At 34.9% G+C, this 27758-nt stretch overlaps 1 protein-coding gene across 1 annotated transcript; it reads right to left on the reverse strand.

Annotated features, from left to right (window-relative positions):
* On the reverse strand, positions 1-27673 carry LOC141514349 (myosin-4). Its single transcript, XM_074225115.1, has 40 exons — positions 27651-27673; positions 27303-27347; positions 23509-23748; positions 22878-23021; positions 22487-22643; positions 21603-21630; positions 21401-21515; positions 20683-20775; positions 20461-20524; positions 20218-20316; positions 20000-20103; positions 18963-19101; positions 17860-17978; positions 17612-17761; positions 17328-17498; positions 15346-15652; positions 14818-14888; positions 12746-12833; positions 12537-12654; positions 11540-11663; positions 11312-11448; positions 10799-11054; positions 8941-9183; positions 8658-8834; positions 8308-8453; positions 7970-8060; positions 7490-7879; positions 6510-6636; positions 5515-5633; positions 5213-5409; positions 3989-4172; positions 3732-3897; positions 3504-3628; positions 2816-3124; positions 2204-2407; positions 1343-1468; positions 1085-1255; positions 881-985; positions 648-743; positions 1-301 (listed from the first exon to the last, which is right to left on the reverse strand). Exons 3-40 carry the CDS (start codon positions 23710-23712, stop codon positions 149-151), a joined length of 5817 nt encoding a protein of 1938 aa, XP_074081216.1. The 5' UTR covers positions 23713-23748; positions 27303-27347; positions 27651-27673; the 3' UTR covers positions 1-148.
* Positions 27674-27758: the final 85 nt, after the last annotated feature.

Genomic DNA, 27758 nt, shown 5'->3' on the forward strand with positions numbered 1-27758 from the left:
ACTGTAGGAAAACAAGTGCAACTTTGGTTTGCAAATTTCTCTTTAGGCTTTATTACCTTGATATTAAAGATAGGTAGACAATAATTACAGAATAAAGTGACTAAGAATTTCACATTATGTTCATTTCTTCAGTCACCTCAGGATGTGATTACTCTTCACTTATAACCTTCGTGTGAACCTCCCGACTCTTAACCCGAAGTTTGTTGACCTGGGATTCAGCAATGTCAGCCCGTTCCTCAGCCTCCTCCAGCTCATGCTGGATCTTACGGAATTTGGCAAGGTTGACATTGGACTGTTCCTCCTGAGGATACAAAGCATATTGGTAAGAAAAAGAGAAGTCTGTATTTCTGATTACCTTTTTTTGGGCAAGAAGGAAAATATTGCTGAATTTTGACAATGAAGGGTGTAAGACTATGGACCAATTCAGCAATTTCCTCTTTGTTAATTTTTCACTCTTCCATCCCAAATTAAAGATCTATTTTGTTGTTAGCAAAGCAAGAAGAGGAACAAAGATCTAAAACTACTTAGTTTCTTGGAGGCAGTGTGTTAGATGTGGGGAGTTATCATTTGGTAACTAGTGGAGAATTCTAGAAGAAATAAAATAAACATTTGCTTTAGTCAAATGATAGCCATGGAACTATACTCACCGCTTCTTCAGCTTGTCTCTTGTATGCTTTCACTTTGGTTTGTAATTTGTCTACTAAATCTTGAAGCCTGAGAACATTCTTACGGTCTTCCTCAGTCTGAAAGAGTTGATGAATAGGTAATTTCATTATTCAAATGCAACATCTATTCTTATATTTCATTTCCTTAGGAGATGGGGGTGGGACTAGGGAAGAGAAGAGAGAATATAATTATGTGGAATGGAAAATAACTTCACCTGATAAGTGAGTTCCTTCACTCGTCTCTCATGTTTACGCAGACCCTTCACAACTTCAGTGTTGCGTTTCTGTTCATTCTCAACTTCGTTTTCAAGTTCACGAACCTGGAAAAAGATAGTTTAATTTGATTTGATTTTCAACAATTTTTGCTGAAATTGGTTTGCAGAATAGGCTGGAAAAGATCTAATTTTGGGGATAATTACTCTGGCCTCCAGTTTCTGGATCTGCTTCTTTCCTCCTTTCAAGGCAAGTTGCTCGGCTTCATCCAGGCGGTGCTGCAGGTCCTTTACTGTCTGCTCCATGTTCTTCTTCATCCGCTCCAGGTGGGCACTGGTGTCCTGCTCCTTCTTCAGCTCCTCAGCCATCATGGCTGCCTGATTATCAATTAACCCAGATAATCATAAATGTGAGGTAGTTATTTAAATATATCAGAGAGAGTAAATCAATGTATTTCTGCTCACATCAGTGATAGCCTTCTTGGCCTTCTCTTCTGCATTCCGGGCTTCCTGAACCATGTCTTCCATCTCACCCTGGATTTGGGAAATATCTGTTTCCAGCTTCTTCTTAGTGTTGATCAAACTTGTGTTCTGGTTAGGATATTTTAAAAAATATAACACCATTAGAATTTTTGATATCACACGGTTAAAATTAGTTTATGCATTTGTATTTGAAAAACACTCCTACCAGAGTTAATAGGCATATAATTTTTTGCAAGATTTTGAATTTTACAACTTTTTTCCTCTCTTCCTTCCCCCTCCCCTCAACAGAAGGCAATCTGAAGACTATAGTCTATACATTTGTTTCCATGATAAAGGCATACATTTTTAAAACAGAACAAAGTAAGACTAAACTCTCAGTTTGCCTCTTAGCTTCTTCAGTCACCTGGGACTATATTTTAAAATATTTTTTATTCTTTAATTTTAGAAGTTTAGAGTGGTTGGCAGAAGCTTTTCTAGGTTTCTTTCTGAAATAGGCACTTCCTAGAGTTAGTCAATACTCAGCCTCTAATCAAAATCCTGTCATGTATTTTGACATCAGAAGGGGTCACTAAATGCACCTGAAACTCAGGTGGATATGATTACATCAGTTCTATTTTCTTTCTAGAACTTTAGAAAAGTCAAAGATTGTGTCCTATCAGGTGCTGGATGTAACTTCAAAAATTAGCTCAGTCTTTAGAAAATATTTCTAATCTGTAATAGAATTTGAACCCCTTAAAGGTGGAAGCTATTTAATTTTTGTCTCTATATCTCCAATGCCTGGGATAGTGCCTGTCAGGTACTAGGTACTTAAATACTTGTTTAATTGATAACAATGAATCTCACCTGGGTGTGTAGAAGTTGTACTCTTTCACTGGCATCCAGGAGTTCTTGTTCAGCTACCTTCCTGCTCCTCTCAGTCTGTTCTAGAGAAGCTCTTAACTCTTCAATCTCAGCCTGCATCAAATTAGCTCTCCTTTCAACCATTGCCAGCTGCTCCTTAAGGTCATCTTGGCCTCTAATGGCATCATCCAAATGCAGTTGGGTGTCCTACAAGTCAAAGGAAAATCACTTTGGGATATCTCATCCATCTTGTGTTTGTATTGACATCATAGTGGAACTAAGGCAAATGTAGCATTTTTTTTAAGTTCATTATGTACTTAGAGTTTTTAATAGCAGATTCCAAGTGTAACAGAAACAAATTACAAACCTAATTTTAATTAAATCTGGTTAGAACAATCACATAGTACAAATGAACTCAACATATTTCTATTTCAGGCCCTAGGACCACTCAAAAATTAAAAACTCTAGTAAAAAAAAAAGGAAACTGTGTCTTAAATCCACCAGTCATTAGCAAATTATTTTTAAGATCAGTATTTAAAATTTAAAAAATTAAAAAAAAGTTAAAAAGTGCATGGAGGACTTTATAAAAGATCTTTGACACTTAGGCCAAGTTACCTTCAGGATACCCTGTGTGTTCCTCAGATTCCTTAGAGCCTCTGCAGCTTGGCGGTTGGCATGGTTCAGCTGGATTTCCATTTCATTCAGATCTCCTTCCATTTTCTTCTTTATCCTCAGGGCGTCATTCCTGCTCCTGATCTCAGCATCCAGTGTGCTCTGCATCGACTCCACCACTCTGAGGTGGTTCCTCTTTAGCTGATCAATTTCTTCATCCTTCTCGGCAATTTTCCTGTCAATTTCAGACTTCACCTGGTTCAACTCAAGTTGGATGCGAAGAATTTTTCCTTCTTCATGCTCAAGTGAAGCCTTAATGGGAAAAAAACCCATCAGTTGACCCAAAAAGGTATTTTCTACACTTTACAATGATTTTTTAAAGAAGTAGTTATTCCTCTATATGTCTTGATGTAGTGAGTTTATTTTTATTATTTTTGGAAAGCCTTGTGACTTTGCTTCTGATATGTATGAAGCATTGCTTAAAGATTTTTTTCTTTTAATATGATAGAGTTAAGTTTCAATGACTTTTTAAGTTGAATGGAGAAAAACAGCAATTGTATTTCTCTATGCTATGTAAAATGTAAGTTTCTTAAAGTCAGGGATCAGCTCATTTTTATATTTTTATCACACAGCAACTGACACAAAGCAGGTGCTTAATAAATGCTTGCTTGCTTAATAGGTTGACATGTACCTCAGCTTCCTCCAGAGCAGCCTGAAGTTCTCCCTTTTCTTGCTCAATTTGTTTCTTTATTTTCTCTAATTCATGGATCTGCTTTCCTCCTGTTGCGATCTGCTCAGTTAAGTCAGAAATCTCCTCTGTTGGTTAATAAACAAAATCAGAAAATAATTGAATAAAAAGAAAAGAAAAAAAGGATTTCCCTCTAGCATTTTAGAGGTAAAAGAGATGAAAGAAACTCACGCTGCAAGTTCTTGTTCTCTCGTTTCAGGGTTTCTAGATGATCCAAGGATTCCTCATAAGCATTTTTCATCTTGAACAGCTCTGTGCTGAGAGCCCGGGACTCCTTCTGGGAAGCTTCAAGCTCAGCCTGAGTTTCCTCATATTTCTGTTTCCATTCTGACAGCACCTAAAAGAGAGATCAATACTTACTCTCTGTAGTCAAGAACAATGTGCATTTTGCATATTTCTCAAAAGATGGAAACTTCTCTATAAAATACCTTGTCAAAGTTCCTTTGCTTTTTATCAAGAGCAGCACAGGCAGCATTGGACCTCTCTACATCAATCATCAGGTCCTCCACTTCATTCTGTAGCCTTTGCTTGGTCTTTTCAAGGGAAGCACATTTGGAATTTACAGCTTCCACATGTTCCTCAGCGTCTTGTAGGCGCTGAGCCAGTTTCTTTCTGAAAAGGTCCACATATAATAAGGTGAATGATCAAGAAAAGAATGAGCTATGAAATCTAATTTTACAAGTCTATTCTTTTTTTTAGGTTTTTATAAGGCAATGGGGTTAAGTGGCTTGCCCAAGGCCACACAGCTAGGTAATTATTAAGTGTCTGAAGCTGGATTTGAACTTAGGTACTCCTGACTCCAGGGCCAGTACTCTATCCACTGCGCTACCTTAGCTGCTCCCTACAAGTCTATTTTTAATATATTTATTTTCCTATAATTTTCTCAAAGTGAATAAATATTTATTAAAAATTTTCTAAGATAATCTATCCCTCAGAATTTCTTTCTTATTAATGTACACATCTCCTTTTATCTAGCACAAGGGAATCCAACATTTTGAGTGCTAAGCTTTTATTTCTTCAAAGCCCCAAAATCTTTGTTTTTGTGTGGATATTTGAGCGTGTGCATATGAATGTGTGTTTATATGGAGGGAAGTCATTGTGATCTGAGAAGGGAGAAAGACATTATTAAATAGGAGGGAGTGATATGGATTTTGATATATTCCCTAAAGTGGGTGTGGCCACAAAATATAAAAATGAGTTGATCCCTGATTTTAAGAAATTTAGATTATACATATAGAGAAATATAACAGATGCTGCTTTTCCTTCATCCATTAATAACAACTTAAAAAAATCATTGAAATTTAGCTCTCTCAAAAGAAAAAAATCTTTAAGCATTGCTTCATACACTTTAGAAATGTCTGTGAAAGATGTGTTCACAACTAAGTACCTGTGAAGCTGACCAGTTAATGACCTTTAATCTTGTCCCACTAAAAAGCATAAGTGACCCTAGGATTTAGCATTGAAAGAAATTTTAGAAATGATCTAGCACAATTCTCTATTCTAGAAATGAGGAATACAGAAATTATGTGAATTGCAAAAGTCATGGATATAAAAGAAATTTTTACTCTTCTAGGATCTAAATAATTTTTTTTTCTTTCCCACACGCTTTCCTAATCTTTGCCATTTCTTTCCCCTTCACCAAGAGCCCATACTTGGCCTCTTCCAGTTCCTCAGTGCGCTGAATGGCGTCTGTCTCATATTTGGTCCTCCATTGGGCGACCTCACTGTTGGCCTTGGACATTGCCCTCTGCAGCTCAGCCTTAGCTTCTTGCTCCTCTTCATATTGTTCCCGTAACAAGTCACAGTCATGGCGAGCAGATTGCAAAGCATGGGCCAAAGCATTTTTTGCCTATGCAAACAGAAGATATGTGATGCTTACTTTGGATGATGCTATTTCCCTTATTTGCTTCAATGAGATGGCACAGTTTAAAAATGTCAGCAGTGAAATTTTCACCTTAGACTCCTCTTCAAGTTGCCTCTTCAGTTCCTCAATTTGTTGGGTAAATGCTTGTTTGCCTCTAGACAGCTGAGAAACTAATGAATCTTTCTCATCCAGCTGACGTGAAAATTCACCTGCAGAAGCCCAACATATGAGAAAGTTAATGTTTCTTCCCAGGAGAAGATATAATGTGAAATGGAATCAGATTAACATTAAATAGAGCAATTTGTTACCTCCCCCCACCCTTGCCCATCATAATTCTCATGAAAGGAATTTAGCCAATGTATACTTGCTAACAACTTTAGGAATATAAGATTCAGAGTTAGAAGAGAACTTCTAAAGATTTGGGAGATTTAGTTCTTCAAAGGTCTATTGGCTTTGTTTAATTTCTAGAGATCTATTTTTTTTCTACCTTGTTCTTGCCTCATGTTGCTCTTGGGATCCATATCTCTTTTTTAAGGTTTACCTCAAATTCTAACTTCCTCAAGAAGTTTTCTTGACTCCCTAGTTCTTAGTAACATACTCCTATCCCCAATTACTTATATATTTATTTTATTTATATACTGTACTTATTATCTCCTTATTAGAAGATGAACTCTTTGGGTACAGTCTCACTTTTGTAGTTCCATTCCCAAGTACAATATCTAACATAAAGTAGGCCCTTATCAAATGCTTTTCATTGATTGCTTCAGAGAATATTTGTCACGTGAATAAGCTTCATATTTTACTATTAAGATTAATTTGTAGAAGATGGAGCAATTAGTTACAGAGTTGACTGTTATTTGGTATTTGAAAGAAATAGCAAAGAGAAGGACTATGGCTAGGATTTATGAGGTCATCTGATTTTAGAGTCAAAGAAACTGAGACTCAGAGAGGATAAGTAAACTTGTCCAAGATTATATAGGTAATAAATGACTGACAGGATTTGAATCCAGCCCCTTTGACTGCAAGAGGCCCAGAACACTTCACAAAAAGTTGTACATTTATTTTATACAAAGGTGTGTAATTACCTGATTCTGTGTATAAACGTGCCCTTTGAGCGGACAGGTCATTTATTAGGCGTTGTTGTTCTTCCTCCTTGGTTTTTACTTCACTGAGCTGGTCTTCCAGGGTGCGGCACATTTTTTCAAGATTTGCCTATGAAATAAGGAATTAAAAAAAAGGAAATATAATTTACTTCATAAGTCTAAAATCAAAGAAGATTCAAAGCTGGTCTTCCAGGGTGCGGCACATTTTTTTCAAGATTTGCCTATGAAATAAGGAATTAAAAAAAAAGGAAATATAATTTACTTCATAAGTCTAAAATCAAAGAAGATTCAAAACTAGCTTACACTTTTAGCAAATATATACTATAAGGGCTATGTCTAAAGTTATGCGGATCATTTTCACAATGCACTTTTTTCATCATAACTTAAACACAGATAAAAAAGTAAACTTGTATCAATAAACTAAATAAGTGGGAAGACTAAAAATAATCCTTTTTATTTTATTTTTTAAAATTTAAGGCAATGGAGTTAAGTGGCTTGCCCAAGGCCACACAGCTAGGTAATTATTAAGTGTCTGAGGCCAAAGTTGAACTCAGGTACTCCTGACTCCAGGGCTGGTGCTCTATCCACTGTACCACCTAACTTCCCAAAGCAGTCCTTTCTAATAAAGTAATTCTAATTATATAGACAATGGACTTCACTATTAGAGATAATGCTTTATCTTCTGTCAAGAACTAGCCATCTGGAAGGAAGCTCTCCTAGATGAAGTGAACTTTCAGCCTTAGTTTCTTTTCTTCATACTGACAATATATAGTTATCAAAATCTCATTGCTAATTTTCTCATGCGCCAAATGAATAGGTTGAAATAGATGGTCTCTAAGGTCCTTTCTAACTTTGAATCTTCTATTCCTAAGAATTTAATGATAAGCATAGAAAAAATAGACTTTTGTTTTCATTTTTTCCTTGCAAGCAAAAGCAAAAGGATTTTACAGTAGAGCTCGTACCTTGGCTTTGGAGACAGTTTCCATATTGCTGGCCAGGTCATCAATCTCCATCTTCAGTTCACTCTTCTCTTTCTCCAGTTTCTGTTTGACCCTCTGCAGGTTGTCGATCTGCTCCCCAAGCTCGGCGACGCTATCGGCGTGCTTCTTCCTCAGAGTGGCGGCGGTGGCTTCATGCTGCAAGGTGGCCTCTTCAAGGTCCCTGCGCATCTTCTGGAATTCAGCCTCTCGCTTCTTGTTCATCTCAATCTGAGCTGAAGTCGCCCCACCGGCTTCTTCCAGGCGCTCGCTGATCTCCTCAAGTTCCCTGGAGAGATCGGATCGCTGCTTCTCAGCTTTGGCCCGGGAGGCGCGTTCTGCCTCGATTTCCTCCTCCAGTTCTTCAATGCGGGCCTGGCAAAAGGGGGAAAAAACATCCATCAGCCCCTTCCAGTCAATGAATATTTCCATGGGGCCCAGAACCCGCAGAAGTGATGACTTTACCTGCAGCTCCTTGATCTTCTTCTGCAACTGCATTCCTAATGCTTGCTCATCTTCGATCTTGCTTTGTAGGTTGCTCATTTCAAACTCTTTCCTTTTAGAAATGCAGTACATATTAGAAACCACAATTCCATAATTTCCTTTCAGTTTTTAAAAATTAAACATTGGAATTCCTCTATAATGCTAGCTATGGAAAACAGGGTTAACCTTACCTTCTAAGCCCTAAAAAGCTCTATAAATGAGATTTTCCAGTGTCTATTCCTCCTTGGGTCACATCACTTTTTTCATCAGTGTTTTATCTCAATAAAGTTAATAATGGAGTTATACTTGTTTATACTTACTTTTTTAATTTTTCATCAAGCTGTGCTTTGTCATTTTCAATATCCATTGTGGATTCTTGCGCCAACTTTAGATCACCCTCTAGTTTCCTCTTTGCTCTCTCTAGGTCCATGCGGAGTTTCTTTTCTTGTTCCAAGGATCCTTCAAGCTGAATTTTAAATGCATGTCATTAATTTGAATTATTAAAGCAAGAATCCTTTGTCACACATCTATAGATAGGGGTGACACAAATTTCAGCTTTTAAAATAATAAAAATCATTAGTAGAAAATCAGTTAGGTTAAAAATTCCATTCCTTTAACAAAAATTAAGTGTTTTTATTAACTCCATTAGTTTATATATCTTTACACTTACATCATCCACTTGCTGTTCCAATTTGGTTTTGGCTTTAGTCAGTGTATTCACTTTGTCCTCCTCTGCCTGCAGGTCATCAAGGGTCTGCTGGTGGGCCTCTTGGAGAGCTTTCTTCTCTTTGGTGAGCTTAGCAATGTTTTCATCCAGGCCTGCCATCTCCTCTGTGAGGTTTTTCACCTTTATGAGAGAAAAATTTTTAAATTTATTTTACATTAAGTGTCATACTTGTATGTTTCACATGCATAATATAAATTATTTCATTTTCATGGGTTGTTATTTGTACCTTGTTCTCTGTAGCATGTTTCTCTTTTTCCACCTTGGCTAATGTCAGCTCAAGGTCATCAATATCTTTCTTGAGTTCTGAACATTCATCTTCCAGTTTCCTCTTCTTGGCTGTTAGTTCAGCATTGATCTCCTCCTCATCTTCAGCTCTTTCAGTCACTTCTTTGATTTTAGCCTCAAGTTGGATTTTGGTTTTGATTAACTGGTCACATCTTTCCTCAGCATCAGCCAAACCTTCTGCTTCCTATGGTAGGAAAAAACCAAAAACTTTTTGAATTTTCTAAAGCTATGTCTACACATGTACCCAGAGCCAATCACCCCCAAAACAGTGAAGGCCAAGAATGATCCAGGCTTTGGACTTATATGTGCTAACTGGATTGACTGATCCAATTAATTGACCACCTAAAATTCAATCTGCTAGTTGATTTTGCATAATGGTACCCTGAAATACTATTATGCTTTTATCATTAAAAAATTCCTTTAATGTTAATTATCTGATTTTTGTCTCACAACAACTTTGGAGTGTAGAATAAAACAACCATACAATCAAGCAAATATATAACAAAGCTAAAATTCACCTACTTCAAAGTTATGTTCAAAATAATTCTTAAATAAAAATGTATATTTTTGAGGAACACCATAAGCTATCATGTTTATTCATATTTCCCTCAAATATTTTAAATATGACCTAGGTACTTAGTAAAAGTAAACAATGTGCCATCCTTTGTGTTATCACTTGTGTCCTGATCTCCCAAAAACTTTAATTTTTAGGGAGAATGGTTTAAATGAGGAAGTGTGTTGGAAACTTTAACTGTGAAATTCATTGTACCTGAACTATATAAAAGAAAATGTGTAAAAAGAAGGCAGGTAGGAGAGTGAGAACCCAAAATAATTTTCAGATTAATCAATTTTGTTTTCCTTTCAAATCTAATATTTGGACTCTAAGGAGAGAGAAGTCATTCACCTAAATCCAACAATTCTTTGTATATTGGAGGTACTTTGTTTATAAGTTAAAACTTATTACATTGCAAATACCAATTGTTTATTAATGTAATATCACTGCCTATACTCTAAGAAACTGGAAAGGAGGTAGAAAAGAGGAAGAAAGAAAACTCAATGACTATAGAAGAACAGATACTTATTTTCACTTCTCCAATTAGCCATTGTTAAGAGTGCCATATGTAACTTTTCTTTTAGTTTTTTGTCCCGATCAGAATAAAGTATGTTCTAATTTATAGTACCCCCCCCAAAAAAAAATCTGTAAAGAAACTTCTGTCCAGTCTAACAGCAGGTTCTGGGAAGACAGGGCAAAAAAAGCCCAAGAAAAACATACACACACAGAGTTGTGTGTATTTATGTATTTGCACACATATTTATGTTCCTTTTTAATAGTTTTTATAGATATGTATATATGTGTTTGTAAATTTATATTGAATGAACAGTATACATGCCTGTAAACATGATTTAGGATCAAAACTTAATCTGCTTTTAAAGGTTGTTTCAGTTGTTTTTGAAAATTGAACTGAAATAACAATTCATATTTACAAAGCACTTAGAGATATACAAAATATTTTCCACAGAAAACTTTGTGCAATAGGTAATGAATGCAGTTATTATCTCCACTTTACAGAGGAGGAAACTCAAGCACAGGAGTGATTTTGTCAAAGTTATACCAGAACCTGAAGTCAAACTGGAGTCTTCTGATTCTACAACCATTGTCTTTTCCTGTTTATTATACAATAAAATCTCATACTTAGATTCTAGTTGAGGAATAACAAATGGTAGTAGACAGCTAACAAAGACTGAATGATTGTTATTATTAAATAAACTGCTGTAGAATGACTATTACAGATACTCACAGATTGCACTTGGAGGAGTAGATCATTTTTCTCTTGTGCCAAAGCCACCATCTTTTCTTCCAGTTCCTTTCTCTTGGCCTCAGATTTGGCAAGATCTTCTTTGGTTTTCTCAAATTCTTCCTTCATGTTGGCCATTTCCTTTTCTGTCTCTGCACTCTTGAGCAGGGGTTTGATCTTGAAGAATAGATTCATCCAGGGCCAATGCTTGACATTCATGAAAGCACGGACATTATATTGGATGCAGAAGATGGACTCTCTGTAAATGAAAATGTATTTAAAAAAGTAATGAGGTCATGAACAAGAGAATTTGATCTCATTGAGTTTAGGGGCTGTCTCATTTTTGTATTTTTATCTGGAATAAAACTAGGGTTTTAACAAGTTTAATAATATGTTTATAGATTTAATAAATATTTGTAGATTGGTTAATTAAAATATATTTAGCAGATTGAATAATAGCATTCAATTAAAAGGAAAGGAAATATAGACACTGTGAATTGCTAATATGGACCTCACCTCCTTTCCATCATTTTCCTGAATTCTACTCTCATCAGGTAGCCTCGGCAGATGGCTTGAGTACGTGTGATGAGTTGAGCTAATTTGTCATCTCGCATTTCCTCTAGGGTTCCCAGAAGACCAGCTTTAAAGAAGACCTTGGCAAGGAAAAAGTTAATTTTGACAATTTTTAATAGAAATTTCAAATGGAAAGAAATTGTTCAGGGTGAAAATTGTGATTGGTGGTACCTTGGTGTGCCCAAATTTATACTGGGTGTGATCAATGTCAATGGATCCAAGAAGTTTCTCAGAAGCCTTCTTACTATCAATGAACTGTCCCTCTGGAATAGCACTTGCATTTAAAACCTTGTATCTAATATAATAAGAAAAATATCAAGATTTTTCTTCATTAAAAAGGTGACAATTATTGTAGTCTTATTAGAAAGATAACAAACCAGATGAATTTAAGAAAATAAAATTAAAGCACTATAATTGTAATAACCAAATTTTACACTGAAGAAAAGATCTAAGAATGCACACCCCTTTTTTTGCAGAGGTGGTACTGTGGTCATAAAAATCCTGAAAATATTATTGGCCTTTGTTGATGTACTAGTTAGATTTTGATGAACTACTCTGTTCTTTGTGATAAGCAATGTCTCTCTCATGTATTGGAGGAGGAAGGGATATACAGAGAAATAGGGATGAAATATAAAAAAAGATACAGCTTTTTTTATAAATGAAGCCAAGGTAGGCTCTGCTGCTGGTGTAGTCTGAGAATGGTGGATTACTTGAATTCAGGAATTCTGATCAGAAGTTGACTAAACTAATAAGGCTTCTGCACGAAGACTAACAAATATAATGGAGTCCCAGAGCCAAGGGCCACCAGGTTATTTTAAAAGGCAGGGTGAACCAGTATAGATCAGTAACAGAAAAAGTCAAAAGTCCCATGCCAATCAATAGTGAGATTGGATCTGTAATAGTTGCTGCACTTCTAGACTAGACAACATAGGAAGATTCTGTCTCAAATATAAACAAACTAGTGAATGAGTGAACATAAGTACCATTTTCCAACAAATGGAGTACCATCCAGAGCAAGAAGAATAAATTTCTCCTGCTATTAATTACCTAGATCTTTTCTCTTTTCAGATGACTTTTCAACTGATAATATTGACTGTTTTCTTGTTGAAAAATGACAGATAATATGATATTTAAAGGTAAAAATCATGATAATAGGGGGGGGCCTTACCGTTGTTTGAAGTCAGCATAAATGATTCTGCTTGGGAATCCTTTCCGGCAGATTCTGATGCCTTCCAGCACACCATTACACCTCAGCTGATGCAGTACAAGTTCATGTTCCATGGCACCTGAAGAAAACAACACCAATGCTCATACATTTTAGTAAAAAAAACCAAGGCAAAAAGAATGGCACCTGCTTGAACAGCACCAGTTTCTTACCAGGTGTTTTAGTTTCATTGGGAATGAGACAGCGTACAAAATGAGGGTGGGTGCTTCTAAGGTTGGTCATCAGCTTATTTAAATTCTCCTATAAAACCATATGAAAAGTTGTTAATAATTGCCTCTTGATACTTAGAAACCTTATCAGTGCTCTCTCTTGCTTCAATATCTTAAAAAGTCTGGATTCCATTTGGTATGAATTCTTACTCTACCAAAGTAGATCTTCCTTGGTTTAGTGGAAGGTCTTTATGAGTTGCTGAGATCAAGAAAAATTAATCAGACAAGGACCAATCTTCTGCTAATTAGGATTATTAAATTTACATAGGACAGTTCTCAATAAACAAGCACATAATCCATCAACATTTATTTTCTTAAAGCTTTTTAGGTCAGATAGGGCCTGGCAGAGTTTGAGCTTTATTGGATTAGTCTTCTAGAAAAGGGGGATGGAACATCAAGATGTAATATCAATATATCAGTTAATCAACAAGTATTTATTAAACCTTTATTTTGTGCTAGATACTATGCTAAGTGCTAAGATACAAAGAAAAATAAAACCAATTCTTTTTCTCAAGGAGGTTATGATTTAATATGGGAGAAAACATACAAACATCTATGTACAAACAAGAAAATACAGAGTAAATTTGAATAAATATCAGAGTAAAGATATAACATTGTGGGGGACTGGAAAAGCTTCTTGCAAAAGATATTATTTGAAGTAATTTGTAAAAGAAACCAGGATACAGATACTGGAGAGAGAGAACTCCAAGCCTGGGGATAGTCAGTGAAAACACATAAAGATGGGGAGGCAGACATGCTATGTACTAGAATATCAGTGTCTCTGGATCATAGACTATATGGAGGGGAGGAAGGTCTAACAAGACTGGAAGGATAGGAAGGAGCCAGGCTTTGAAGAGCTTTTTTCAGAAAATTTTATATTTGATTCTAGACCTGATAGGGAGATTTCTTTTGTTTGTTTTCTTTCTGTTTTTTTTTCTTTTTTGTTTTTGAGTAAATTAGTCACATAGTCAGACTTATATTTTCAAAAAAATCACTTTGGCAGCTTTGTAGCAAATAGACTGGAGTGAGGAGAGATATGTGACTGAGAGAACAGTTAGAAAGCTATTGTTATGGTCCAAGAGTAAGGTGATAGATAAGGGTCTGAACTAGGATAGTGTTTATGTGAGTAGCAAGGTGGAGACATTTAAGAGAGATGTGAAGGTAGAAATCATATCTGTGAATGAACTGATGTGTGAAATGAGTGGAAGGAGTTGTCATGATACTAAGGTGCTGAGTCTGGGTTAAGGGGTAAAATATGGGAAGTTTGGAAGGGGGGATGATTTAGGGTAAAAGATAATAAGTTTTACTTTGGATGTAGTAAGTTTATGATGCCAACAGGCTATCCAATTGTAGATACCCGAAAGGCAGCAAATTTATGTTAACCCTTCACTATAATTTTATAGAACTATCTGAAAAAAAATTTAAAGGGTTCATTCTAATGAAGTGAAATGAAAATGAGTTCATTTATGTTGCATATGTTAGCAAGAAAAGCTATTGAGCAAGAGGAAGAAAATATGGTGAAAAGGAATTTGGGACTATGTTTAGACTTTTAAGCTTGTTGGTATCAAGATACCTAACCTTGAAAAAAAAATTTAAAAAAATGGAAAACAACAGAGAAATGAAAGCAAACAGGCTATAGGGTGAATTCTTTCTTTAAGTCTCTATCCAAATCTAAGTGAAGTTTATCCCAACTACTGCCATTTGGAGAAAATTTGATTGTGTGCAACTGCAACTGACATAACTAAGTATTGAAATTGTGTCTGAAAAGTAGGTTTTATCTTAATCTTGAATTTCTTTAATAACTACAATGTGAACAGGTCTTTTAAGTTTTAGAGGCAATTTGTTTTTGTTATAATATATTGGGCAGAATATACTGGGGAAGTGATTTAATGAATATTTGTGGTTGATTAACTCTTCAGGATATATTTAGATTAAAATTCTCTCTTAGATATTCTAGATCTGTTCATATATGACTATTCTTAAACATTACCATAAATTTAAAGATTATATCATACCCTAAAAAGAGCTGACACTGTCTGGAAAGATGAACCCTTCTTCTTTCCACCTTTCTTTCCACCGCCGCCCTCTGAAAAATAAAAAAAAATAAAATTATCATTCATAATTTTTAGAATTATTCTTGTCTAAATTCCTTTTGGTCCTTAAAATTTTCCCTCATTTACACGTCCATTGTGATTTTAATTATGCTTCTCTTTCAATTGTTATTCATATCAATAGGCTTAAGAGAATATAATTTCAATAAAAGAAATTCCCAAGATAAATGACTCAAAACACAATTATAAAGAGGAGACACAAAGGGATAAGATCTCCCTACCTCAAGCAAAATTGGACTATTTCCTGGAAGTATTATGTATTATGTTCAAATACACAACTCTTATCTGAGGTTCATGAGTTTGTTGCTGACAATATTTTGATAATTGTTTAAATATAGTTTCCATTGTAGTTCTATGTTTTTTATGCACTTAAAAGATTATTTTGAAAGGGGACCACAGACTACCAAAAGAAGTCCACAACACAAAAATTACCTGCTTCAGCACCTCCTCCAACAAAGAGGAAGGCCAGAGTTTTCATTGCAGATTTCTGATAGAGCCCAACCACAGTTTCATTCAGGGGATCCTTGTTCTTGTCTAGCCACCCTGCTATGTTGTAGTCCACAGTGCCAGCATAGTGCACCAGGGAGAAGTGGGCCTCAGCCTTTCCTTTGGCAGGCTTGGGTTTCTGAAAGTTGTTGGATTTCCCCAAATGTTGTTCATATAACTTGTTCTTAAAAGAAGTGTCTGTTGCCTTGGGGAACATGCACTCTTCTTCTAGGATGGAGAAAATGCCCATTGGCTGAGGATAGAGAAAAGATATATAGTTATATTCTCTCAGAAAATGCTACTTCAATTTTATAGCCCAGAAAACAATTCTTCATAAAGTATATGTGTGATGATACATACTACTTTGTAGTATGTAGTCTACTTTTTAATTTCAAATGATGATACATAAAATCATCATTATATATGCTAGGGGTATTCTGGATATGTACTTTCTATAAAGATTGATATGTAATTATATGTAATAAATTCTCATGTAGCAAACTCACATTCATTTGGGTGGTATAAATTCTATTCCATAGTTTTAGTTTTTATATAATTTCAGTATTCTGCATATTTACATGTATAAAATACTATATTCCATTCTGGTCATAGTAACAGAAATGAAATGCCAAAATCATCAAAAGCAGAGAAAAGTTATATTGTGATGACAAACAACCTTTTATAATAAAAAAGGACATCTTATACAGTTAAAAAATAACTATATGCCTATGGAACATGACTCCACATTGTGAAACATATGATTATAATTTGTTTTGTGTTTTAGTTTTCTATTCAAATCAAACTATTAGACAACATGACTGATTCAAAAGACCATATCAAAGGAAATATCTAAGCCAGTGATTATAATAACATGATATCTCTGTTGGTCTTAAAAACCAACAGAGCCTTCAGAAAGATATGAAACATTTCCTTTATGATAAATCTTGTTCTTAAATTATCAAAGGATGGTTTCTATATCCTGATGACTAACTGACCAGATCCATTTCCAAATGAAGATGATGGAAGCTGATTAACTTCTACAGAAGATAAGTGCCATTTTATCCTTCTTGCATATCCACTTCCTCCATTGTTACGTATTCAGTGACTTGTGAGTGTATCATTTTGTCTCAGTGTCAATCCTGAGCTAAGAGCTAAACTAAATTTAGAATAAGTGCCTACTAATTAAGTGAAAAATAGAGGTTTCATCTCAGGATACCATTTGTGTTTGGCAATGTAAACTAATTTAATCTAATGCAACAGTTAAAACCTTATATCCATAAAAGTATAATCAATTCTCTTAAGATAATAAAGCAGAAATGGTTAGTATCCAAGGAACCCAATGATAAAATTATCATTGAAATAAATAACCTTTAGTTATTAATAGTTCTTGTTTCAAGATATTAATGATTTGAAATGATTCTGATCTAACAGTAAACTTTTATAAAGGAACCAGAGAATTCCTGAGTGGTAGACTACAATTGCATATTAGATAAATTAGAATATATATATAGAAAAGGAAATATTATCTAATATATTCTATTGGGAGAAAGGCAACATTGCTATAGGGAGAAGAAATGATGTTTTACTGATGTAATTAGTATTTTGAGGAATAACCACACATTTCTTTCTTAGTCATGTAGTAAGTTAGAAATAGGAAACTGAGAGTATTCTTTGGAATTAAAAAGAAGATAAAAGGGCACTTTTCTTGGAAGTATGATGGAAGGATTTCCTAGTAACCCATGTTGAGATCCATTGTAAATAATAGGAATATTCCAAGTATGATAATGAATGCACAAAGAGTGCAATATTTAAAGCTTCCTATTCGGACAGGTAAGGAAGCAATTAATTTTAGGGTTATTGAAAGTTCTTGAGCAAAAATTAAACTTCTCTTTAGCATTCTGAGTAATGTGAAATGTGTGCATACACACCTTTTCAATGAGCTCAATGCAGGCAGCCAGGTCCATCCCAAAGTCAATGAATTCCCATTCAATGCCTTCCTTCTTGTACTCTTCCTGCTCCAGCACGAACATGTGGTGATTGAAGAACTGTTGCAGTTTCTCATTGGTGAAGTTGATGCACAGCTGTTCCAGGCTGTTGAACTGAGTGTGTCAAATACAAAACACTCTGAGTGATTGGAAAAACAAAGGAAGTTGAAGAAAAGTAAATTATGTATACTTCTCTATTTGGTGCTTTGCTTCCCCTAACAACTTACATCGAAGATCTCGAAGCCAGCAATGTCCAGGACTCCAATGAAGTACTGTCTGGGCTGCTTGGTGTCCAGCTGCTGGTTGATACGAGTAACCATCCACAGGAACATTTTTTCATAGATAGCTTTAGCCAGAGCACCCACAGCATTGTATACCTTTAAGAAGAATAGTAAATTTCCTGATGTCAGAGAAAAGAAAGAACCCTTGAATTTTGTTTGTTTGGTTGGAGTTAAGTGACTTTAAAAATATTCACCTGCTGCACAGTCTGGCCTTTGGTGACATATTCATTGCCGACCTTCACTCTAGGGTAGCAAAGAGCTTTAAGGAGATCGGCAGAATTCAGACTTTGGAGATAGGCAGCCTTGTCAGCAACTATAAAAGCACAGAGAGAAGTACCAGGGTGTCAGTTCAGAAAAAAAAATCAACTTGATCTAAAATATCTGAAAGAAATATAGGGATTAATAAGTAGTGCTTCTCCAAGAGTAGTTTATGACATGGTTTTTTGTGATACTGATGTTTCTAATTCCACAATCCCTAAACTCTGATTCTGTCAGGAATTCATTTACAAAGAAGTTTTCTCATTAGCAATTTGGTCTTATGAATTTCATTATTTCTTGCAGTGGTAATTTGGAACATATTATTGGAAAAATCTTTTCCCTACGAATGCAATCTACAAACCAAAATTGTTGGTGTTCTACTATGATGTATTACATCTCTTAATTTCTCATGCCCTTACTAGATTGTAAGTTTCACAGGAGAGGGATTATAGCAATTAGTCAATTAACAAACACTTTAAAAACACCTTTTTGTTGTTGTAGTTTAGTCTATTAGCCATGCTTTGAAGCTATTTGTTTTCATCCCCCCCCCCCTCCCGCCCAAAGATCCTGAAGTGGTTACTTCAGCTCATTTTACAGATGAGGAAGCTGAGGCAAACAGGGTAAAGTGACTTGCCCAGGAATACACTTCATTTTCTGACGGTCTATTTAATGCAAATGAACACTTTATCCAATATATTGTGTTCATGTGCTCACTAGTATTATACAAGCTATCAGAAAATGATGTATAGATTTCTTCCTTTTCCCCTTACTCTTTTCTGGTATTTTTTTCTTCTAATAAGATAGAGAATGACCTTGTCAATTAGAGAGTTATTACGAAGAGAAATTTATTTGGATTTTGTAAATATCTTGATAGCAGAGTGGCAATATTTTGAGAAGTACCAATTTGACATCATGGAAGTGACTCATTTATGCATTATATACCTTATACCCAGATATTACAGAAAAAAAGACTCAGCTGCATGAAAAATAGTAGGCATGCACAGATTCATTCATAAATGCAATCTAAAATTATTGATACCTTCTGTGCCATCTGGCTCAGCCTGCTCCTCTCTTTGCTTTTGCTTGAATTTCATGTTACCATAATGCATGACAGCTCCTGTTAGTTTGTAAATGGCCACCTTTTCATCATTAGTGAAACCCAGGATATCAACAGCACTCTGCCAAAAGATTTAATATAGTAAATTCCCTAATATCAATTATCTATAAGCAAATTGTTTTCAAATCTATTTGACAGACATTTATTAAGTGTCTCAGGCCCTCCAAAGATAAATAAGACAGACCCATGTTCAAAGCATCTACAATTAAACAAGGGGGACTGAATATGCAATATAAATAACTATACTAATAAAGGCAAATGGAATATGTATGAACTAGATTGTTCAAAGCTGTAGATGCTTTCTATTGAGTTGGTGGGTGTAGCAATATCCATCACCCAACTAATTCTGAAAATTGCTTTAACAATGACAGATCATGTCTTCCATTTCCCTATTATTTTCTTTTCTTCTCTTTTTTATTCACACAAATTTCCATTAGTTTAACTTTTCTTCTTTATTATCCCCTACCAAAGCATAACCTAATTTTTCAAAACCTAGTTTTCATAACCTAGTCTCAATGTAAGCTCTTTGAAGGCAGAAATGCTATATTTGTTTTTCTTTGCCTTTCCAGGGTTTAACACCTAGCCAACCCCTGATACTGGGGACTTCTATGAGGAAACTTCAAATACTGATGAATATCAACCCTTATTCTCTAACTTTAAAGAGTTACCTTGGTCCACTGAAAGGTCAAGCTTTGACATAGTTAGTCTAGGATGTATTAGAAGGGGACTTTGAACCCAGATTCCCCAATTCGGAGGCTGATTATTCTATTTTAAAGTTTTTAAAAATTTATTTTATTTTTAATTTTATGGACAAAACAAGCATTTTAAAATGATTGCACAATAAATTGCCAATTTATTATGCACAGCTTGCTATTCCTTTTAAATAGGTGGAGAAATGGAAGTTGAGTATACTGCACAAATGAAAATGATTCTTATGTTTTCCATTTTGTGTTACTTACATCAGTAGCCATTAGCTCTTCTTGGTCATCAATGCTGGGAACAGTGATCTCCCCTTGACTGACAAATGCAAAGTCATATGGGTTGGTGGTGATCAAAAGCATCTCTACATAAATGGGCACATATAGACAGAATTATTTCCTTTATATAAAATATTGCAGTATAAATTATTTGAAAAGTTATTCACTTCTAACAAAGAGATCAAAAAGGATTTATTCACCAATAAGCTCTGGTTTCTTGTTGGACATGATCTGATAAAAGATATGATAGCTTCTTTCAGCCTTGAGCTGGAAGGTAACTCTGGACTTCTCCAATAAATCTAAAGTGTGTATAAAAGAAAAATAAAAATGAAAATATAAAGATTGAAAAAATATATGAAAATAGATAAACAATGAAAAAAGATGAATTTTGATTTAATTCTCTTAAGAAAAAAAGGCTATATTACTCCTTTCAATGCACTTACATGTTTCAATATCAGCAGAAGCCAGTTTTCCTGTGGTGCCAAAATGAATCCTAATGAATTTACCCTTTAAAGGGAAAAATAAGAGATTTTTTTTGCTGAACATATCAATGGACATACAGAATTTATTTAAGCTTCTGAAAGCTATATAAAAGATGTTGATATATCATATAGATATAACAGTCCAATTACTTGATTAGTGAGAAATCACAGGTGAAAACTTACAAAACGAGAAGAATTGTCATTCCTCACTGTCTTGGCATTGCCGAAGGCCTCCAGTAGGGGATTGGCACTGATGATTTGATCTTCAAGGGTCCCCTTAGAATAAACAGAGTAAGAAATGAATGTCTTTAAGGGAAATCTGTAGTCTGCTGAAATGACTCACCTAGTCCCTGACTTTTGCCTTCTAATAATCTAGCTGATGTTGCATATTTCTTATGATTCAAAGAAGGGAATTTAAGGAAATTTTAACTGAGCTAAAACATTTCTGTATTATTCACTTATAGCTATTCTTTGTCTTGCTACTCCATTTTTCATTTTTTCTTATTTTATCCGGATTGCTATCTTGTTACTGGATTGAAGTGCTAGTGTGACCAAGGAAAGTATTTTAATTAAGTTTATATTTCTGTGGTCCTAGTACAATGTTTTACAAAGAAAAGATGAATAATAAATTTTTATTGAATGGATTTAATTTGGTGAATGAGTAAATAAAAGAATAATAGAAATGGGACCCTTTATGTTGAAAATTTATATTCACTGGTCTTAGCCAAATAAATTTTAGTTCTTCCATTGCTAATATCACAGACTTTGGCAATAGGGATCCTTGGCTACTACAACTAATCACTGTCACATTTCTGAAAGATCATCTTCAGACCTTTGTAGATACCCTACAATGTTGGTTTTGTATTATTCCTTGTTGTCTTCAGTGTCAGTAAGTGTTTACCTGCATCTTTCCAGCAGGTGCTTCTTCCTTTTTCTTATCCCCAGTCACTGCAATTGTTGCAAAGTACTGAATGACACGTTTGGTGTTGACAGTCTTTCCAGCACCAGATTCTCCGCTGTCAACCCATGAGAAAAATGATCAGACTCTTAAACAATTGTAAATAACACAATTATCTCCCCACCCCCATATGATATCTACATACGTGATCAAGATTGACTGGTTCTCCCGGTCTGTGAAAAAGAAAACAAAATTTTTAAATAGACAACTTCCCAAAAGGAATAAATTTGTTCCAAAAAAAGTTCTTTCCTTAAAATGACAGTCTATATTTATAAATGTAATTTTGAATTTTCTTTTTTAATAAAATTCCATTGATTTATTTATGCTTAGAATTTTGTAAAACTAAGAAAATTCAAAATCACATTCATAGACATAGAATGCCATTTTAAGGAAAGAACTTTATGCTCATATAAACTATTGATTATGGCATAATTTCTGATATAAGATGGAAATGCAAATGATTGTAGTGAAAATGCCAGTTTCATGTTTTATTCAACCACTACCAAGATGAAATATAATTAATAAATTAATTAATAATATATAAATAAATTTAATTAATAATATATAATATATAAATAAATACAATTAATAGTTTAATATAATTAAATATAATATTATGATTTCAATCTCTAATTCAATAATACTTGGAAGTTCTAAATAATTCAACTACTGGTTTTCTTGAAACTTTGTTTTTCACAGAGATGAAGCTTATCACAAGTATTTCATATATTTTGGCATAATTGAAAAAGCAGATTGCAAGTTCAATTGTTAGCTAAATTGAATTAGCTCTAGCTAAGTAGAGCATTAGTACAGACACTCAAGAAACGTTCTTTTCCTCTTTGGAACTGAATTTAATTCTGAACACATTTCCCAATAGTTTATTGAAAGATTAATTATCCTTTTGTGGCATTTGTTTTTTTGGCTTCCAAGGGACTGACCCTGCCTGTGCTCTTCATTGCTAGTATATTATTGCTGGTTATTAAGGTTCTTGTATATTTCAGAGTTATGGGTTAATATTGAATCACTCACCAGTTAACATGAACTGATAGGCATTGTCAGAGATGGAGAAGATATGGGGAGGGGCCTCTTGACGCTTTTTGCCTCTGTAGGCAGCCACTACCTCTGGGTTATACACTGGCAGCCACTTGTAGGGATTGACAGTGACACAGAAGAGACCTGAGTAGGTCTATAGAAAGAAGGAAAGTAATTACATAGTGCATTTTTATCTCATCAATTTATCTTGATATTATTGATCTGGGTGTCTTGGTGGCACTGAGTAGATCAATTTGTTTATGCTTTCACACTGAAATTATCTTGATATCCCCAGAACCTATTATTAGTATTTTAAAAATAAATATCTTTAAATTTCAGTTAATTCCAAACTTAAATGAATTGCTATAGAACACAGATGTGCACTTACGTAGATCATCCAGGCTGCATAACGCTCTTTGAGGTTATACAGAACAGCAGGTTCATGCAAGTGAGTCATCATGGCCATGTCCTCAATCTTGTCATATTTGGGAGGGTTCATGGAGAAAACTTGATCTTCCTTTACTGTCAGAGTCTGGCCAAAAACAAAAATAAAAATAAAACTCTCAAAACAGAAAATAAGTAGAAATCAATTAAACTGATGAAAAAATGTTCCCTGCTCTCTTCTCCTCCTGTCAGTCTCTATTTTTCTTTGTTGTCTCTCTCTATGTATCTCTTTCTGTTTCATTCTCCATCTTTCTTTCCATGTCTCTATTTGTCTCTGCTTCCTGTCTATTTTTCTTTGTTTTCCTTCCTTCCTTCCTTCCTTCCTTCCTTCCTTCCTTCCTTCCTTCCTTCCTTCCTTCCTTCCTTCCTTCCTTCCTTCCTTCCTTCCTTCCTTCCTTCCTTTCCCCCCTCTTTCCTTCTCTTCTTCCTCCTCCTATTCTCTGTCTCTCTGTCTCTCTCTCTCTCCATCTCTGTCTCTCCCTCCCTTTCTCTCTCTGGCTTTGTCTCTGTTGTCTCTGTCTCTCTCCCCCTCTCCCTACTTGACCTTTTCTCCCTTCCCCCCTGCTCTTACTTACCGCTCCACCTTCAGTCTTCACTGTTACTTTCCCCCCTTCCCTGCTCTGGACTACACTTTTCACATAGGATTCTTTGGGCTCCACAACGAAGACAGAGTTCTTTGCATCAAAAGGCTTGTTCTGGGCCTCAATCCGCTCCTTCTCAGACTTCCTGAGATAAGGAGCGGCCTCCCCAAAAACAGCCATCTCAGCGTCTGAACTCATGGCTGCAGTTTATTGGTGGCAGCACAGTTCAGGAACCTGAAAGGGAATAAATATAGAGTGAGGAGATTTTTGAATTGAAAAGAATTTTTTTAAGTTTTTTTTTTTTTTTTGCACAACAAATGGGGTTAAGTGGCTTGCCCAAGGCCACACAGCTAGGTAATTATTAAGTGTCTGAGGCTGTATTTGAACTCAGATACTCCTGACTCCAGGGCCGGTGCTCTATCCACTGTACCACCTAGCTGCCCCGTTTGAAAAGAATCTTAAGGATCACTTAGCAATAACTGAACTCCTTCATTTTCCAGAGAAGGAACCTGAAGGGTAGAGCCAGAAAATGAATTGCCTTCTCCTATAGAAGGCCTTTCTGAAGATGGCCTCAGTCCATGCAGTTATCTTCTTAATGCCTCTGTACCAGTCTGAATTTTTTATTTTTACGTTGAATTTTTTTGTAGATATTTAAGAGGTAGAATGGCATAATTATTAGAGACCTTGCCTTGGAGCCACAAAACCTCACTTGCCTTTATATTGGTTATGAGATTCTGGGCAAGTCATTTAAAGTCTCAAGGTCCCAGGCAATTTTTGAAGACCTTAAACTACAGAACAGGCAGTTTCCTAGTTGAGAATTCTCTATGACAATTTTGCTACAGGTATTGTCCAAAATGTATTTTTTGCATATATTTATATGTTTGTGTAGAAAGTAAGTTTCTTAAAGACAAGTTCTAGATAGCAGAACCATGGACAAATCACTTAACTCTCAGTATGTCTATAACTCTCTAAGACTGTGGATGCAGATGACTTGCCAGCCAGAACTGGTGGAGGAAATTTCTATATTAGAAATACCTAGTATAGAAATAATAGGTAGAGATAAAAAATTACCAACATCAAAAAAATGTGGAAGGTGATACAGCAAATTCATTGCATAACTCATGCCAGTTGTTAAAAGGATGATTCCATTTGGGATGGAAAATAGTCCTGCTGACTTAGCCTCAAGTAGATCATTTGCTAGGTTTACTTCCCCTTGCTGGCTTTAGTTCAGTGATCACTCCCTTATGATACCAGATATGTCTGTCAAGGAGATCAGATCACTGATTTTGGACCCTTATGTTTTAACAACTTAGTTTTATATGACATGTTAAGAACTATCCCGTGTTGTGTATTTTGAAACCTCAGTCTGAAGTGCAAGGGAATTGAAATTTCAGTCAGTCAACACACGTTTTTGAGCACTTAGTATCTGCAAAGCCATGAAATAGATGCTGAAGGGATAAAAACTAAACTCATTGCCCTTGAGAAGCTAGAGTCTGAAAGGGGAACATTCAGAAAACTCAAATGAAATGTATTCTCTCCTGAACCAAGTCATTCCAAGGGCATTATTATAATTTACCTAAGAAATAGCTAACTTGTAGAAAATGCCTTAAATACAGACCCAGAGAACAATCTTGACAAAAGGAAGAAAATTCAAGGAATGATTCATTTTGTTCAATATGAAAATTCAGTCAATAGGATTATAATTAGTTTTTTTGGTCTGGCATAATTGTAATTCCCAAATTGGTTCACAGGTGAAAAAAAGATTACTATTATCAGAATTTTTTGGCTAATTTCATAGTATTTGTAGAGTCCTTTTCTTTTCTATCCCTATGATTTCATCAGTATGTTAAACCCCTGTTGAGTAAACTCCATTTACCAATGTGATTGAGCATTTTGCAACTTGCAGTTTTAGAGCTGTATGGTGCATAGACTCTGCATCAAAGGGATTACATGGATCATTTTTAGGTTTTAGAGAGGGAAGGGATTTTATGATCATTTAGTCCATTTTTCATTTTTATAGGGGAGCAAGGGAAATTACCCAAGATATATAGCCATATAACTGCAGCTGGAACCTAAGACTTCTCAATCCTAGCCCAGAGGTTTTTGCCCAATTTATATTTTATCTGGCTTGTTTCACATAGAAAAAATTTTCTGTTCATAATTTTATTTATTCATTTTTTTAATTTTTAGTAGTTCTTTAAACACAATGATCTTCCCTTTCTCCTAATTTGCAAACTATAGCTGGTCTAAAGTTTTAAATCAAAATTAAGTTCTCATATTACCTATCTAAGCATGTTCTACAAAGATTTAAGGATGGATGCGGTTTTAAATGATAAGTGAAACAGAGACTCACTCCCAAAACTCATTTCTCCTTTCTCCTTCCTCTATTTCTTTGTATAAAATAGGGAATGATTTTTAAAGCAGTTTTTAGTAAATATCAAATAATAACCAATGTTTCAGTAGAGTGTTCAATGGCTTGAGTATTACTAGATCCTAAATTTCTCATAGAGCAAGCATTCTGCATCTCTTCATATACTGGATTCATATGACATACATATGATGAAAATCAAATTTGAAAAACTGACAGAAGGCAGATTTTTGAAACTATATAGAAGCTTGTGGCATTCTCCAGAAAATAAAGGTCATTTTGTTGGTTGCTAATGTTTTGGCCACTGGACAATTATGCATTTATTTGTTAATCCAGTTTCTCAACTACTTTGGAGGAAAGAAAAATGAAACATACACACATATATGTATATGTGTATATATATATATATATATATATATGTATATGTACATACAATTCCCACTTTATGATTAATACACCGAGAGAGTTCAACTGATCTTACATAAATAGCAAGAGTCAATAAAAATTCTATGACTGCCACTTATGATCATATCTGCTAATTTCCTCATTGACAAATGTATATTAAGTACCTACTATATGTCAGATATTGTGTCAGGCACTTAGGATGCAGACCAAACTGAAACAGTTTCTGCCCTCAAGAATCTTATAGTCTATCTGAAATGAGGATTATTTTCACTCTAAGGTTTGTTGGAAGAAAAACACTTTGTGAATCTGACTGCTTAAAAAAATTAATTATTATTATTATGCTTGATTATGCCATGAATACATCTACTAACTGCCACAACTGCTAGGATAAGCATCCAGAATCCAGGAATTCTTAACCTGTAGTTGGTGAGCTTTAAAAAAGAGAACATTTTTGATAACTACATTTCACCAGAATTGGTTTCCTTTGTAATATTATGTATTTTTATGCTATGCATTTAAAAACACTAATCTGAGATGGGTCCAAGTCCATCAAAGAGAAGGTTCAGTACACTGCCAAAAGAGTCTATGATACAAAAAAGATTAAGAACTTTCATGATTTTTTATTCTCCCCAAATGATCTAGTTCTAAAGTGAATCAGAGTAACTTTATTTGAAAAGAGCATTTGTTTCTTATGTCTTTATATATTTTTAATACTAGTACATAAACCAGTTATTCATTAATATACAATGGTATCATTTCTCTCTTTTTCAGAGGGCATCATTATGAACTAGCTGGGATATGTTGGACAAGCCACTTCAATCCTGTGGGTCTCAGTGTTCTTATCTGTAAAATAGGAAAGTAATGTTGGCCCTGCCTACCTTATAGAGCTATTACAAGGATTAAATAAGACAAAGAATGTGAAAACATTATGAAAAATAAAGTATTCTACCAATTCAAAACATTATTATTGTTATTATTGCTATTATTATATGGTATGATTAAATTAGGCTCTTACCTCTTGAGTTATCAGATGAAGAAGATGCAGGTTCAAGGCAGATCACTATAGGGGATGGGCAGGGAGAGAGAAAACATGGTTTATTTAATCACAAGATGCTACTTAGTGATGCTGTGATTGTCAGTTAAGAGCTGAGCACTGGGATCATTAAAGTACCAGGATCACTAGGAATGCGACAATTAAAATTCCAGGAAATATCTATTGTGATTCAGTGATGTCAGTACAGTATCCAAAGGGATTAGAGCTCTCATCTGGGGGAGGGTGCTTCATGGGAAGTTCAGATCTCATTTTCCCCTGTTCCCACAAATATGAACATCTCTAGACATGCATGAGCATGTGGGCACATACCTTGAAAGATTTTGAGGAAGGACAGGACTAAGCCTCCCCAACAGAACTTTTATAGAGACCAATTTGCAAACACAGCAGCCTCCTCTGCTTTCGTTGCTCAAAACATTT

The sequence above is a fragment of the Macrotis lagotis genome, chromosome 2 (genome assembly GCF_037893015.1).
Source record: "Macrotis lagotis isolate mMagLag1 chromosome 2, bilby.v1.9.chrom.fasta, whole genome shotgun sequence".
NCBI lineage: Eukaryota > Metazoa > Chordata > Mammalia > Peramelemorphia > Peramelidae > Macrotis > Macrotis lagotis.